Raw genomic sequence first — 17,282 nt, 5'->3', positions numbered from 1 at the left:
CTCCTCCCTTGTTGTACATGGTTTCTGTCTCTTTACCAGTACGGGAGAAGTGAGTCATCTATTTTTTCACCACAGATTTTGTAGCCTTTGACCTATTCTAATAACCACAGTATTTAAATGACTATTCCAGTTCAGTTTCTCGTCAATGGTTATCCTCAGGATGTTGATAGTGGAGGATTCAGCAATGGTAAGGTCATTGAATGTAAAGGGGTGATAGTCAGATCTTCTCTGGGAGATGATCGTTTCTTAGCACTTGCATTCCATCAACGGTACGTGCTGCTTGTCAGCCCAAGCCTAGATATTGTCCAGGTCATGCTGCATTTGGATACTGACTGCTTCAGTACCTGAGAATTTGCAAATGATACTGAACATTGTGCAATCATCAAGAACATCCCCACTTCTGACCTTATGGAAGGAAGGTCATTGAAGAAGCAGCTGAAGATGGTTGGGCCTAGGACATTATCCTGAGGAATCTCCTGCAGTGATATCCTGGAGCTGAGGTGATTGACTTCCAATCGCCACAACTATTGTCCTTTGTGCCAGATATGACTCCAACCAGTGGCGGGCTTTCCTCCTGATTCCCATTAACTCCAGTTTTGCTAGGACTGCTTGATGGCATACTGGATCAAATGCTGCCTTGAAGTCAAGGGCAGTCACTCTCAGCTCATATCTGGAGTAAAGCTTTATCATCCATGTATTAACCAAGGCTGTAATGAGGTCAAAAGCTGAGTGACCTTGGCAGAACCGAAACTGAGCATCTATGTGCAGGTTATTGCTGAGTAATTGCCACTTAATAAGGCCGTTGATGACCTCTTCCATTACTTTACTGATGATTGAGAGTAGACTGATGGGGTGGTAATTGGCTGGAATGGATTTGTTCTACTTTTTGTGGTCAGGACATACCTGGGCAATTTCCCACATTGTTGGGTAGATGTTACTGGAACAGCTTAGCTAGCTTAGTTCTAGAGAACAAATCTTTAGTACGACTGTTGGAACATTGTCAGGGCCCATAGCCTTTGCAGTATTCAGGGCCTTCAGTTATTTCTTGACATCGCATGGAGTCAATCTAATTGCCTGAAGACTGACATCTGTGATACTGGGACCTCTGGAGGAGGCTGAGATAGATCATCCACTTGGCACTTCTGGCTGAAGATTGTTGTAAATACTTCAGCTTTCCCTTTTGCACTGATGTTCTGAGTTCCCCCATCATTGAGAATACATTAACGTTGCCAAATTTGGTGCGAATTTACTGGAGTAATTCATGAGGCCCAAAAAAGATCTAAGCTTCGATATGTTCTGAGAGTGTGGCTTGCACATTGCTCCTTGAGTGTGACCAGAAGCAATGCACTTCCAATTACAGGATTCTTTTTCCTCCAGAACTTGTCATCAATGTGTGATTTCCCCATGCTGAAATTAACTCAATTCTTCAAGATACAGTGATCCAGGAATCTCACAAACAATTGCATCCATGTCAATCCCCATGTTTAGAAGTCTCACAACACCAGGTTAAAGAGCAACAGTTTTATTTGGTAGCAAGTGCCACTAGCTTTTGGGACTCTGCCCCTTCATCAGGTGAGTAGGGAGTTCTGATCCCAAACAGGGCATATAAAGACGCACACTCAGTTTATAGAATACTGATTAGAATGCAAGTCTTTACAGCTCATCAAGTCTTAAAGGTACAGACAATATTATAAATATAATGTTATGTTGTTCGTCCATCGTTGTCAATGAGGACCTCAAGGCTGGATGCGATGTGTCCGAAGATGACTGATCAGGCCAATTCGGGTACAGAATGTCCTGGCACGTATTGGACAGACTTGTGTAGACACTGTAGTTGTTGTGCTGGTGGCTCTGGACTTGCGTAGCTCACACTTAAGTTGTGCTTCAGCAATACACCTTGCTTCGTAAACTTGACAGCCCTTGTGGATGAGGCAGTGCCAGGTAGGGCGGTTTTGTGCCAGTGTTTCCCAGGTGGTAGTGTCTATGTCAAGCGATTTCAGGGAGGCCTTGAGTTTGTCTTTGAATCGTTTTTTCTGCCCTCCATGCGAGTGTCTTCCAGCAGAGAGTTCCCCAATAAGGAGCTGCTTGGATATGCGCTCGTCTGGCATACGGATGACATGACCTGCCCACCGGGTCTGCGCTCTCATCAGCAGTGTGTGGACTGATGGTAGACTTGCTCTAGAGAGAACTTCAGTGCCTGGTACTTTGTCTTGCCATCTGATGCGTAACATTCAACGAAGACGAGTCACTGGAAATGATTGGGCTGTTTTGCATGCTTTTGATACACAGTCCACATTTCACAGGTATACAGGAGGGTAGTGAGTACCACAGTGCTGTAGACCTTTGGTTTTGTTGCTGGGCCGATTCCTCGATGTTCCCATACAGTGGAGCGCAGTCTACCAAAAGCAGAACTTGCCTTTGCTATTCTGCAGTTAACTTCTGCATCAATAGTCACTGCTTGGGAGAGGGTGCTGCCAAGATAAGTGAACTGATCCACTGCCTGTAGTTTCTGCCCTTTGATTGTGATTATGGGTTCTGTGTACGGTGCATGAGGAGCAGGCTGGTGCATGACTTCGGTCTTTTTAATGTTGATGGTGAGTCCAAAGTTGTCGCAAGCTGTGGAAAATTTGTCCATACTGACTTGCATCTCTGGCTCTGAGCCAGTATTCGGGGCGCAGTCATCGGCAAAGAGGAAATCTCTCAGAACAGTCTCTTTCACTTTGGTAATAGCTTGAAGAGCTTCCCATCCACTCTGTACTTGAGGCTGATTCCAGCAACACTGTCCTGGAAGGCATCATTCAACATGGTAGTAAATATCATGCTGAACAGTGTGGGTGTGAGCACACAGCCCTATTTGATGCCATTGGTGACTGGGAATGCCTCAGAGGATTCACTGCCATCCAGTACCCTGGCCATCATGGAACTGGCATACCAACTGAATGAATTTGGGGGGAGCAGCCGAACTTTGACATGATCCTCCACAGGCCTTGTTGGCTGACAGTGTTGAAGGCTTTCATGAGGTCAACAAAGGTTGTGTAGAGCTCACGATTCTGCTTCTGACACTTCCCCTGAAGTTGGCGCGCAGCAAAAATCATGTCAATAGTCCCGCGACCTTTGCGGAAGCCACACTGTGACTCTGGAATCAGGCCCAGCTCCAGATGAGTGACCAGATGATTTAGCAGGACTCTTGTGAGGGTTTTTCCTGTGACGGAGAGCAGCGAGATTCCTTGGTGGTTGTCGCATACTTGCCGATTGCCCTTCCTCTTGTAGAGGTGTACGATGGAAGTATCTTTAAGTTCCTGAGGAATGGATCCTTGCTTCCAAAGGACTGGAATAACATATGTTATAATAAAGGTACCATCTCCACATTTACCAGAGTTCCATCTTCACCACTCATATTCTCTCAATTTACCTTCTCCCAACATGCCTTGACCCCCCTCACACAGCACTCTGCCTTTAGAAATGGACAGTTCTGTGCCTGATGTGGTCTAAGCACCAATAACAGTGTGTGGGCTAGATGGATTGGCCATGCTAAATTGCCCCTTAGTGTCAGGGGGACTAGCTAGGGTAAATCCATGGGGTTATGGGATACAGCATGGCTGGGATTGTGGTCAGTCCAGACTCAATGAGCCAAATGGCCTCCTTCTGCACTGTAGGAGTCCGTGATTCTAACAGGACTTCTTTGTCCCACTGCTACTAATAGCGACCTACACTGGGATCTTCGGCTTGGCTGAGGATGACTGGTAGTTTTTACCATTCATTCTTCACAAGTCACCTTCCGCCATGTCCATGGAGAACACCATTTGACAAACTGCATCAAAAGTTAACTTTGACAATGTACGTACAGACAAGGAGCAAAAGTAGGCCATTCAGCCTTTCCAGCCTGCTTCAGCATTTAATAAAATCATGGCTGACCTGACAGTAACCTGCAATGTGCATCCTGCTTACCCCCAATAATCTATCCCAACGTTAGCAACTTACTGTAAATGCGTTCAGCCTTCAAACTGCACACAAATCAGTCTTGCTCGCTCTTTCATTGCTCATAGAATAGAATCTCTACAGTACAGAAGGAGGCCATTCGGCCCATTGAGTCTGTACCAACCACATCCCACCCAGGCCCTACTTCCCTAACACCACACATTTATCCTGCTCATCCCCCTGACATTAAGGGGCAATTTAACCTGACCAACCAACTTAGCCTGCACATCTTCTGGAGTGCGGGAGGAAACCGGAGCACCCAGAGGAAACCCACACAGACACGGGGAGAATGTACAAACTCCAACAGACAATAACCTGAGGCTGGAATCAAACCTGGGTCCCTGGCACTGTAAAGCAGCAGTGCTAACCACTGTGCCGCCATGCTCCAAAATGACAATGAATGTGACAGCATTTTCCAAACCTTATCTCCAGGGTCAGCTCCAGGCATGGTCAGGGTGGGTTAATGGTTGGAGACCACTCTGCTTCTCTTAGACAGTCTCTCGGGATTGAAGATTAATTGCTTCCACCCCAGTTTGGTGAGTTCTGAGATGGGGATGTTTGACTTCTTCAGGGATGCTTTGAGGACATCCCTGAAGTGTTCCTGGTGTCCTCCTGCCATGACCAAGTTCCGAGTAGAATGGCTTGCTTCAGGAGCCTCCTGCTAGGCACATGATGACATGTCCTACACAGCAGAGCTGCTTTTGGGGTGATCGGCATCTCGATGCTGGGTGAACTGGCTTTGTTTGAGACCACGCCCCTGTTACAGCAGCACCTTTACAAGGGAATGTGGTGGGGGTAGGGGAGAGAGGAATATTGTTCACACAGAGTGAAGAGTATGTTACCCTATATCTGAACACGTGTGACTTGATCTGACAATTCCTGCATTACAATGGCAGGAAAAATGGTGTAATTCACAATTGCTTTTTCAGTGGGAGTTCAGACTCGAATCTCCCACGGAAGTAGATCATTTGGCCCATCAAGTCTGCTCCGCCATTCAATGAGATCATGACTAGTACAACACAAGGTAGCTCTATCACTGTGCCCGAGTAATTGCTGTTTACAATGGGGAATGTTGGCACTAGGTTCAGGCACCCTGGGGGCGATTCTCCCATTCCGACCTGCAGATTTTTTGGTGGGTTGGGTTGGGAGACGTGGGCGTGTGCTGATTCACACATGTACATCTCCCACTGCTGGAAAGCAGGTGGGGTTGGGACCAAGCTGGAAACTGATGAGAGTGAAGGGGGGGACAATATGGTCCCCTCAGGGGGTCAGGCAGCGGAAGGATGGTGCTCCTGGGAATGGGCACCCTGGCAGTGCCAGCCTGCGCCCCTTGGCACTGCATGAAGGGCAAAGTGCCCAGGGGCAGAGGTCACAGTCATGAATATTATTACAAGCTCGGGGGGGCGGGGCCTATTCACAGCAGGATCTGATCGTTCCAGAGCTCTGCGCATGCGGTGTGGCCCCCGATCTGTCAGCCTCTGGTTTGCTGGCCAACTTGGTCGCTCGCAGCAAACCAAGAGGCTGACAGATTGGGCAATGCTCTCCCCTCAATCCTCCAACAGGAGGCAGGCCACTCCCCCCCCCCCCTCCCCCCACTGCGGCAGACACCCCCTCCCGATCACTGGCCTTTCTCCAGCCCCAGTCAACCCCCATGCAGAGTGGCTGCAGAACTCCCCCCCGCATCCCTATCGATCGCCCTCTAGGCCCTGCCCACAACAGGCTCCATACCCTTGGCATTGCCCAATGCATGTGGGTAATGACAAGGTGCCCTTGTGCAATTCCAAGGGGCACAGGCTGGCACTGCCAAGGTGCCCATTATCAGGGGGCATCACCCCTCCGCTGCTGGACTCCCTGAGGGGCCCATATTGTGCCCCCCCCCCCCTTTACTCCTGTCGGTTTCCAGCCTGGTCCCAACCGCACCTGCTTTCCAGCAGGGAGATGCGCATGTGCGAATCCCACAAATCAGCACACGCGCACGCCTCCCAACCCAACCCACCAAAAAATCTGCAGGTCAGAATGGGAGAATCGCCCCCAGGGTGCCTGAACCCAGTGCTAACATTCCCCATTGTAAACAGCAATTACTCGGGCACAGTGATATAGCTACCTTGTGCTGTACTAGTCATGATCTCATTGAATGGCGGAGCAGACTTGATGGGCCAAATTCTGCTCCTATGCCTTGTGGTATTGTAATAGATTAATACTGGGTGTTGCAGTTACTAATTAGTTCACCACAGACTCGTTAGAGGTTTGATTTAATATTGGAACCTGATTTCTCCTCCACGTTTAGATGGAACACGAGTAACCCGGATCAATACGCTCTACAGTACACCGATGGGATACAAACCTACATCACAGAGACGGTGAGTTGCTGTGCCTATCTCCGTAGGGATGAAGTGGGAGGGAGGCTATCACGGGCTAAACCTTACCGATAGAAGTTCAGAATCACATATTCAATTGACAGCATGCACAAGGATAGGATGTCACAGGGAGAACATGGCATGTCACGGGACAATCCCTGCCCAGAATGGTGATGACACTCCTGCTGCCAGCTGATATCCCCTTGGTACTGGACATGAGGGACAAACCTTCTCTCTGTGGAGTGCAGTGTTGTCTAGTAGTGAGCAGAATGTTTTCCAAGGGGCAGTTGTCTGGATTCTCTTAGCTATGGGGGGGTACTTCAAAGCTTCAAAGTCTTATGGAGGTAAGTGGGTGTGAGGGATCCATTGACGCTTGGTCAGATCATTTCTGGAAGTGCTCAGGGGAATGCAGGACCGTGTACCTGTCTGGAGCTCCGGTACTGTACTGAGCCACTGAGCAATGACTGGAAGGCAGTGAAAGGGGGAGCTTGTCTTCAACCTGGCTGAGAAATTCGTCCACTGGTGGTAAGGAAGATACGTTAAACCTTTAGAAAACACTGGATAGACCTCAGTTTGAGTATTTGTGTTCAGATCTGAGCACCACAGTTTAAGAAGGAGGGTGCAGAAGAGATCTACTGGATGAGAGATCCCAGTTATGTGGACAGACTGGAGAAGAGGAAGTTGTTCTCCTTAGAGCAGAGAAAGTTAAAGGGAGTTTGAATAGAGGCATTTTATGAGGCACAACAAGAGTAAATAAGGAGAAATGTGTTTCTACTGGCAGGAGGGTTGGTAACCAGAGGACTGGTAAGGAACCAGAGGAGAGATGAGAATATTTCTACCCAGCAAGTTGTTGGGATCTGAAAGGCACATTCTGAGAGGGTGTAGATTGAATACACCGTGCATCACGGTAGCACAGTGGTTAGCACTGCTGCCTCACAGCGCCAGGGACCCGGGTTTGATTCCCAGCTTGGGTCACTGTCTGTGTGGAGTTTGCACGTTCTCCCTTGATCTGGTGGGTTTCCTCTGAGTGTTCCAGTTTCCTCCCACACTCGAAAGTCATGCATTTTAGGTGGATTGGCCATGTTAACTTGCCCTTTAATATCCCAAGATGTGTAGATTAGGGGGATTAGTGGGGTAAATGGGTTATGGGCATAGGGTGGATGGTGGGTCTGGATAAGATGCCCCGTTGGAGAGTCAGATCAGACTTGATGGGCCGAATGACCACCTTCTGTAGGAAACTTTCAAAAGAGAATTTATGAAGTATTTAAAGAGGAAAAACAATATAGGTTCATGGGGAAAATAACTGTGGAGTGCCAATCTGAAGATGTTTTCCTCCCTCTTCCTCAGGTTTGATCCATGGCCTAGGCTTGATGCTCACTGGGTGAACCAGGCATCTCTGAAAGTCTAGCCTATTCAGCCTGTGCAGTGAGCTGTGATACCCACGCAGTGCAGGCAATAACTGCACTAATCTATACATAAGATCATAAGAAATAGGAGCAGGAGTAGGCCATCTAGCCCTTCGAGCCTGCCCCGCCATTCAATAAGATCATGGCTGATCTGAAGTGGATCAGTTCCACTTTCCCACTTTCTCCCCATAACCTTTAATTCCCTTGTCTATCAGAAACCTATCTACCCGTGACTTAAATATATTCAGCGAGGTAGCCTCCACCACATCAACGGGCAGAGAATTCCAGAGATTCACCACCCTTTGAGTGAAGACGTTCCTCCTCAACTCTGATCTAAACTGCCCCCCACCCCTTATTTTGAGGCTGTGCCCTCTAGTCCTACTGTCCTTTCTAAGCGGGAAGAATCTCTCTACCTCTACCCTATCTATCCCTTTCATTATCTTATATGTCTCTATAAGATCCCCCCTCAACCTTCTAAACTCCACTGAGTACGGACCCAGTCTATTCAACCTCTCCTCATAACCCCCTCATCTCCGCTATCAGCCTAGTGAACCTTCTCTGCACTCCCTCCAAGGCCAATATATCCTTCCGCAAACGCGGCGACCAAAGCCGCACACAGTACTCCAGTATACAGAAGGCCCAAAGCACCCCAGTGGGAAACCATGGTGTGAGAGTTGAGCAGGTGGGCTGGGCAGTGTTTGGAGGTCGCTGGGTGGTGGTGGTGTTGGGGAGGGAGCCTCTGCACTGTTTATCCTGGGACGTTTACCCGGCAGATCCAGCTCTGCAAGCTGGCACTTAAAGGAAATCCCAGTCCGTGCTCCCCCAGGCCAACACTAGAGCCTGGGCCTTTGTTTGGGCTGGTGACCTGTGTGAGGATTTTGTAGAGGGAACCAATACTGGAGAAAGGAAAGGGTGCATGTGGGGGAATGTGCGACTATTGTTCACTGAACTCACTAACAGTCTTTCAATTTGTTACAGAATCGACATGAAATTAAGAATGGCAGTATATTGCGCCTGACTACAGCCCCTGTAAGTGCCCCATGGGGGAAAGCACTGTCTTTGCCATGAGTGTACAGTCTGGAATATAAAAGAAATGTCCTTACAATCTTCGACCCTGGTCCTTTGACTCTATCTCACCCCTTTCACAACCTCTCCAGTTACTTACAGCACTAAAATCCCACATTTCTATATTCTCTTCAGCCCAGTAAAGCACTAAGAGATAGGCCACAGAAACGTTCCATCATGGTATGAGTCACATGATGATGTAGTAGGTCAGCTGACCAAAGATTTTTAGCGACGTCACAAAGGAGGCAAGTGAGATGGAGAGGTCTAAGGAGGGAATTCCAGAGCTTGGGGCTTAGACAGCTGAAGATAGGGTCACCAATGTTGGAGTGATGGAATTTGGAGAGCGCAGAATTTGAGGAGTGCCCATATCTCAGTTGATTATGGGGCTGGAGGAGATTACAGAGAATGGGAGATCTAAGGCAGTGAAGGGATTTAATAACAAGGATGAGAATTTTATAATCAAAATGTTGGATCCCGATCATACCAGGAAATAGTGTCAGTCAGTGAGCACAGGGTCCTGATTATTGTGTACTAGACCAGAACAATGTTCCATCTCCTGCATCCCCACCTTTCACCAGGATCCCACCTTAATTGTTCAGCACTTACTTCAGAAGACTCTGTCTCCTGGAAGACCATGGCTACCTACTATCTTCTTCCACCATTTTATTGTATGCCAGCAGGCCTTCAGATGCAAGTCCACACAGTGGTTAGCACTGCTGCCTCACACAGTAGGGACCCAGGTTTGATTCTGTGCTTGTGTCACTGTCCGTGTGGAGTTTGCATGTTGTCCCTTTGTCTACGTGGGTTTCCTCCATGTACTCTGGTTTCCTCCCACAGTCCGAAAGACGTGCTGGTTAGGTGCATTGACCTGAACAGGCGCCGGAATGTGGCGACTAGGGGAATTTCACAGTAACTTCATTGCAGTGTTAATGTAAGCCTTACTTGTGACTAATAAATAAATTTTACTCTAATTGTTCAGTTGTAGGGGACAGCATCGGTGAGTGTGGTCCCACCTACCTGCCCCCTCCCCCGATGTCTGTCATTCTGTTGGACACCCAGCTAGTGCCAGCTGTTTTTGAGGCCTTTTGAAGCCTGGCTAATTTAGAAGCCTATTGAGACCTAGTTGATTTAGAGGCCTATTGAGACCTAGTTGATTTAGAGGCCTATTGAGGCTTGACTCATTTTAAATCTCCATTCCTCGTTTCCAACCTCATCCCTCCCAATCTCTGTCTTGTTTTCCCTCTTTCTCTGTTTAAACTAAAGGGCGGCATGGTCAAGTTGGGCCAAAGGGCCTGTTTCCATGCCCTAAACTTCTATGACTCTATAATATAAGATGCTAAAAGGGGCTGACAGGGTAGGCATAGAGCAGATGTTTCTGCTTGTTTGACATTCTGCAATACGAGCTTTCAGAGTGCTGCTTCTTCATCAGGGCCACTCACCTAATGAAGGAGCAGCGCTCCGAAAACTCGTGACACCAAATAAACCTGTTGGACTTTAACCTGGTGTTGTGAGGCTTCTTACTATACAATTCCAACAGAGCTTCCCTACTTTGATACTCTCATCCATTAGAAATGAATGCCAAGATTCCATTGGCCTTCCTTACTACATTCTATACCTCATAGTCATCTGTCCTTATATCTCCTTATGTTGGTTGGCGTTTGTTAAAGCTCCTGTGAAGCACCTGCTATGTATGTTAGAAGTGATATATCAATGCAGGTTGTTGTTATCTGCTCTTTGTAGCCACTGAGATTGAGGAGAGACTTAATGAAAATGTGTTTGTCCTGTCAACAAGGAGAAAAGTCAAATTATCGCTGTGGGTGCTTGTTTGGGAGGAGGATAGTTGATGGGTTATTCACCACTAATATGGTGTCCTCCTCACACTCTCACTGACTGGTTGTTGTGGCTGCTTTCTGATGGGTTTTTGAGTCACTGCAGCTATCCATGTCCACTCTGCAATGTAATCTCCACTTTTCCCAACTTGCTCACTTTTTCCAGCAGCTGATGGGTGGGACTCTGATGAACTGGCTATGTGTGGGGGGTATTTCCCATGGTGATCTTCTCCACCAGCTGCCTTCTCTTCAGGAGAAGCCCCTGACTACAATATGGCCTCTCCCCTGCCAACGACAGGTCTGAGCAAAGGGCCCAGTTAATACCCTGAGGTGGAGATGCCGATGTTGGACTGGGGTGAACACAGTAAGGAGTCTCACAACACCAGGTTAAAGTCCAACAGGTTTATTTGGTAGCAAAAGCCACTAGCTTTCAGAGCACTGCCCCTTCATCAGGTGAGTGGGAGTTCTGTTCACAATCAGGGCATATCAAGGCACAAACTCAATTTACAAAATAATGGTTGGAATGTGAGTCTTTACAGGTAACTAAGCCTTAAAGGTACAGACAATGTGAGTGGAGAGAGCGTCAAGCACAGGTTAAAGAGATGTGTGTTGTCTCCAGACAGGACAGTTAGTGAGATTTTGCAAGCCCAGGCAAGTTGTGGGGGTTACAGATGGTGCGCCATGAACCCAAGATCCGGGTTGAGGCCGTCCTCATGTGTGCGGAACTTGGCTATCAGTCTCTGCTCAGCGACTCTGCGTTGTGTGTCATGAAGGCTGCCCTGGAGAACGCTTACCTTGAAGAATGCCCTGAGCACAGGGCCCTGTTAATGCCCTGAGTGAGCCTCCTGGTGTCTGCTCAAGGTACTTCCCTGATGCCCAATCATTGGATCAATCCTCTTTCTACCATTGTCTTTTCAAAACTAATCATGACTAAGGCAGCTTTGCTTCTGAAGGCAGCTGTACTCATAAGGTCTTGAGCCATTTTATTTTATCTTAAAGCAATGTTTGGCAACGTTTTGGTAAAATTATTTGTAACCACAAAATGAGGAGCAAAGTAAGGAGAGATTCTGTTCTATATAATGGAGTGTTAGGACACAGAATGCTACACCTCGAACTGCGACTGGAATCTGGGATAGGTTTTAAAAGGAAAATGGGTAAGTGACTGAAAAAGATGAACTAAAAAATTGTGTAGTAGGGACAGTGGTCTTAGTGAAGAGCTGCATCAGAGAGAAGCAGAGATGCAAAGGACCAAATAAAATGTGTTGTTCTATAGATACACGCACACTCTTGCACACTCACATACACAAACATCAACACAAACACACGTACACACACACCTGCACACGTGTGCATACATATGCACATGTACACACTGAGTGTGTACACATACATGCGCACACGCACACACCAACACGTGCACACACATCGACACACACCTACAAACAAATGCTCTCACACACGTACATGCATGTGCACACACTTACACGCGCACACATGTACACACTGATACACAGACACACATGCACACATATACACACCCACTTATACACATGCACACACAGACACATATACCCATATGTGTATGTGTGTGTGTATATACCCACAATCTCTCACACATGCACATATCTGCATGTGCACACACACCCGCACACACATACTGACACAGGCACATGTGCACATATGCATACACACAGACACACACACACATATATGTATGTGGAGAGAGAGATACATATATATATATATATATATCCTTGCTCCCTCTATAATCCTGAAACCCCCAGCTGATTTATAGAAATTGCCTCTTCATCTGTTTCTCTTCCTGTGCCAGGGTCGAGAGGCTGAGAATCTCTACACTGGCATCCAAAGCCCTAACCATGACGTGCGCTCAGAATCACTGAAGGGACTGGCCGTTCTCTCCAAGGACATCACCTTCGCCCAGGAATTCATCAGTAAGGACGGGATCGCTGTGCTGGTCCGCATCGTGGAGAATGGCAATGAGTGAGTAAGGAGCTTGGCTCCATGAAGATCAGTGTCCACAGAACAGGGAAAGGAAGAGGACTTTTATTTATATCGTTTCTGACATCCTCAAGATTTTGGCACCCAATGGTGTACTGTTTGAAGCTCATTGGCTGTTGTAAGGTAGGAAGTATGACGGCAATTTGTGCATAGCAAGCTCCCACGACAACAATGTGATAATGACCACACCGTCTGTTTTATCGATGTTGGCTACAGAATTGGTTAAGGACACCAGGGAGATTCTGCTGTCCTTGTGAAATTGTTCATCCGCCTGGGTGAGCAGACAGGACTTTGCTTTAATGGCTCCTCTGAGAGACAGTACCTTTGAGATGCAGCACATCCTCAGTACCACAATCAGATGTTGGCCTAAAGTCAGCGCCAAGCCTGTTCAATGGGGCTTGAACCCATGACCTTGTGCTTCCAAAGCAAGCGAGCTATCCTCTGAGCCATCGCTAACACCGACAACTATCGTATCCTGCCCAGGTTGAGCGCAATTTAATTTAGCACATGAGGTTATCATGTCAGGAAGACATATTATTGCTGAGGAGGTGTCACTGGGGGCAACGCAAGGAGCAAAAGTCCTCCATGAGCCTATTTGCTCGTGAACTTTTACGTTTAAAATGGCAAAAGGGCCTGTTTCAAATTTGGATCTATTTTTCACAGGCCCAAACCAGCTCTCATAGGCAAACACTTGGCAGCCTTTTCCTGGAATAAGACTTTGTAGGCAAGGTTATCATGATCACGGGTTAACCCCATCAGTTTCTCTGAATTACACAACCACCTGACTTCAGGCTCAGTCACACCCAAAACCCAACTTCCTTATCCACAGGTTGTCCAAGTCATCAAGAATAAACAGTAACAGATAGCTGTGGAAGTTGGTTTGATTGGATAGACTGGGATTCTTTTCCACAGGAAAGAGAAGGCCCAGAGGTGATGTGATAAAAATCATTAAAATTTTGTCAGGCTTTAAAGATTTGAAATAGAGAGGTTTCCATCTGCAGGTGATTCCAGACCAAGCATCTTGAGTGTAAAATACTCAATAATTCAGAATAAACTTCTTTATCTGGAGGAATGGCTAAAAGATGGAGCTCTCCACAGGTAAACAATGTTACTGTGGATGGATTTAAGGGGAAGCTGGAATAGTCCATGAGGCAGAAAGGAGGAGAAAGGCTTGTCGATAGGACGAGGTAGGGCTGGGAGGAGATTTGTGCAGAGCCTGAACACCAGAACAGATTTCTTTTGTCTATGCCATTTGAGTTACACCATACCTTATAGTTAGTTCACAAAGTGGTTAAATAGACAAGACAGTAAGCTGTGTTCCCTCTTTACAGGTCTTTGATACAATCTGATGAGAGTAACTGCCTGTAAATTACACACAGCTATTGAGTCAAAAAGTAATGTCCCGTCTCTGTTTATTGCTAAGCAATTACTAAGCAATTACTAGCTGCTGTATAAAAAAGTCATCACGCAGCCCCCAAATCATTGTGCTCCTCAGTACCACATCTGTATTTTGAGCTTCAAATTTCCAGATTTGATTATTCAGTAACATTGTTCCTCGAAGTCAGAGGGTTGTAGGTTACAGTCATAGAATCCTACAGTGCAGAAGGAGACTATTTGGCTATCGAGTCTGCACAAACTACAATCCGACCCAGGCCCGACCCCATAACACCATGCATTCACCCTAGCTGGTCCCTCTGACACAAAGGGGCAATTTAGCATGGCCAATCCACCTAACCTGCACATCTTCAGACTGCGGGAGGAAACCGGAGCACCTGGAGGAAACTCACGCAGACATGGGGTGAACATGCAAACTCCACACAGACAGTGACCTAAGCCAGGAATCAAACCCGGGTCCCTGGCACTGTGAGGCAGCAGCTACACTGTGCTACCATGCCATCAACTTTCAGATAATCCCAGGATTTGAGCGACTGGCCATTTGAAGCTGAGTCACCCACTGTCGTTTCAGCTCCGAACCCTATCTTTGAACCTGCGGCAGAAAGTTGATTTCTGTCAAATATCCACAGTGCAGCAGTGAACTGGGGAGTGGCAGGTGGATTCTGTGGATGAACTGAAATACTCGCCTTGGGCAGCAGAGGGTGATGTTGTGCTGCTGGGTCAGGAAACATTGTTGGGAAATGTTGACTGCATTTTGCTTTGGATCAAGGTGCTGTCCTGTTCTGCCTGAGTGCATAAGTAGAAGAATGTACCGAACCAACACATTGATCATCTAAGTGTCAGCTCAGCGAGCAGTGCTCTCTTTTCTGAGACAGAAGGTTGTGGGTTCAAATCTTGCCCCGGGGACCTGAGTACATAATCTGGGCAGATGGCTCAGTACAATGATGAGGGAGTGCTACATATGCTGTCTTTCAAATGAAACATTAAAACCAAGGTCCAGTTTGCTCCCTTTCATGGATATAAAAGGATCATAGAACCCTACAGTGCAGAAGGAGGCCTTTCGATTCTGCACTGACCACAATCCCATCCAGGGCCTATCCACATAACCCCATGCACTTAGCTAGGCCCCCTGATATTAAGGGGCAATTTGGCGTGGCCAAACCACCTAACCTGCGCATCTTTGGGGTGTGGGAGGAAATCGGGAGGAAACCCAGCAGGCATGGGGAGAATGTGCAAACTCCACATAGACAAGCTGGGAATTGAATCCGGGTCCCTGGCACTGTGAGGCAGCAGTGACCAGTGTGCCACTGTGCCACCCACTGCTTCTTATGCTAAAGCTTCCTATGCTGAAGGAAAGGGACATTCTCCTGGTGTAATTATTACACGGGATAATAAATATCCCTTAACCCATATCGGTAGAAAAAGCAATTTGTCACATTGCTGTTTGTGTTACTTGTATTTAAATAGGCTGCTGTGTGTCCGACATTATGACAGAACATTGAAATTGAAAAAGAGCTTTGGGATGTCAAAAATTGCATCTTCTTTCTTTCCTGTGAGATTCCTGATTTTGTATCTGTATTTCGATCTGTCTGACCCACTCTTTTTCTCCTGCCTTTGCTGAGCTGAGCCAATCTGGTTGTTTCCTATGTTTTCCAGCACTGGCGAGAGTTTGGCCCACACCCTGAATGCATTCATTGAGTTGATGGAACACGGGGTCGTTTCCTGGGAAACCCTCACCCACGTCTTCATTAAGAAGGTTGGATTCTGTTAACGTCACGTCAATTTCATTGTTAAGATAAAGAGAAACAGGTGATGGAGGTTGTCTCTAAGCAAGTGGAAATAGGCCACAGCAGCAACACTGGGCTGAGTGTGAGGAGAGCTGTGAGCACGTCAATAAACTCACTCCACAAAGAGAAGCTCTGTAAGACAGGGAACATGCCAGCTCTCAGTGGAGCCACCGGGCAGCCTGATTCAGCGCTGCCAAAACACCATTTTGCCCACCTTCTAACATTCTGGTCAGTCAAAGAGCCCCATTGATACCAACTGATTTGATTTGATTTATTATTGTCACATATATTGGCATACAGCGAAAATTACTGTTTCTTGTCCGCAATACAGACAAAACATACTGTTCATAGAGTACATGGGGGAGAAGGAAAGGCGAGAGTGCTCAATGTAGTGTTACAGTCATAGCTACGGTGTTGCGAAAGATCGACTTAATATAAAGTTGGTCCATTCAAAAGTCCAATGACAACTGGGAAGAAGCTGTTCTTGAGTTGGTTGGTACGTGATCTTAGACTTTTATCTTTTTCCTGATGGAAGAAGGTGGAAGAGAGAATATCTGATGTGCATGGGGTCCTTAATTATGGTGGCTGTTTTTCCGAGAGAGCGGGAAGTGTAGATGGAGTCAGTGCTTGGGAAGCTGGCTTTGTGTGATGGACTGGGCATCGTTCACAACCCTTTGTAGTTGTTTGCGGTCTTGGTCAGAGCAGGAGCCAATACAAGCTGTGATACATCCAGAAAGAATGCTTTCTATGGTGCACCTGTAAAAATTGGTGGAAGTTGTAGTGGACATGCCAAATTTCCTTAACTTCCTGAGAAAGTAGAGGTGTGCTGGGCATCATATTGTGACCCTGAGCCGTGCTGACTAGGTGCGCCATCAAGGCCTGGTCTGTACTGAGGAAACTGACCTCAGCTAGCAGTCCTGACCCTTTATTTTGGCATGACTCTTGGCACTGGAATATCAGCCCATCCATGGGAACACTCATCATGTACATGTTGAGACTGGGAATCGATTTGACCACGGGGAGCAACACAACCAGTCTTCCCCACTGTGTGGTATTGGGTTCTGTGTTTAAGTTCACAGATCTGGTAGTTTATCCATGCGCACTATCCTTGATTGTTCAAGCCTGGGTGTGGATTCAGAGCAAAATAAACAGACAAGACAGAAGCTGTTGGAAGCTGAGCTGTTATTATGAATGCAGACATCTGTAATTGCAAAGATATTTTGAAACTCCTGTAAATAAGGTTCTTACACTCTTAAAAATGAGTGTTGTCTCTAAATGTCTCCTAGATTTAAAAATTACACAAGTCTCTGAATATACTTCACAGTAGTCTTCCATGTGTGTGCGTGTGCATGCATGTATACATGCACATGCGTGTGCACGTGCCTATGTACATACATATACAGGAAATCGCTGCCCAGTACTGCACACTGCTTCATTCCCTCCATG

General features: G+C 47.0%; 1 protein-coding gene across 3 annotated transcripts in view; it reads left to right on the top strand.

The window, feature by feature from the left end:
• elmo3 (engulfment and cell motility 3) overlaps positions 1 to 17,282 on the top strand; it is a 112,598-nt gene that overhangs the window by 39,289 nt on the left and 56,027 nt on the right. For all 3 annotated transcript variants that reach the window (XM_080187217.1, XM_080187218.1, XM_080187219.1), the window contains exons 4-7: positions 6,266 to 6,338; positions 8,720 to 8,770; positions 12,467 to 12,636; positions 15,706 to 15,805. In XM_080187217.1, coding sequence (XP_080043343.1) covers positions 6,266 to 6,338; positions 8,720 to 8,770; positions 12,467 to 12,636; positions 15,706 to 15,805 — 394 coding nt within the window. The remainder of the gene's footprint in view (positions 1 to 6,265; positions 6,339 to 8,719; positions 8,771 to 12,466; positions 12,637 to 15,705; positions 15,806 to 17,282) is intronic.

This window comes from Carcharhinus amblyrhynchos, chromosome 4, assembly GCF_965287045.1.
Source record: "Carcharhinus amblyrhynchos chromosome 4, sCarAmb.v2.hapA, whole genome shotgun sequence".
In the NCBI taxonomy this organism is placed as follows: Eukaryota; Metazoa; Chordata; class Chondrichthyes; order Carcharhiniformes; family Carcharhinidae; genus Carcharhinus; species Carcharhinus amblyrhynchos.
The sequence above is the reverse complement of the archived record's forward strand: the minus strand, read 5'-3'. Positions and strand labels throughout refer to the sequence as shown.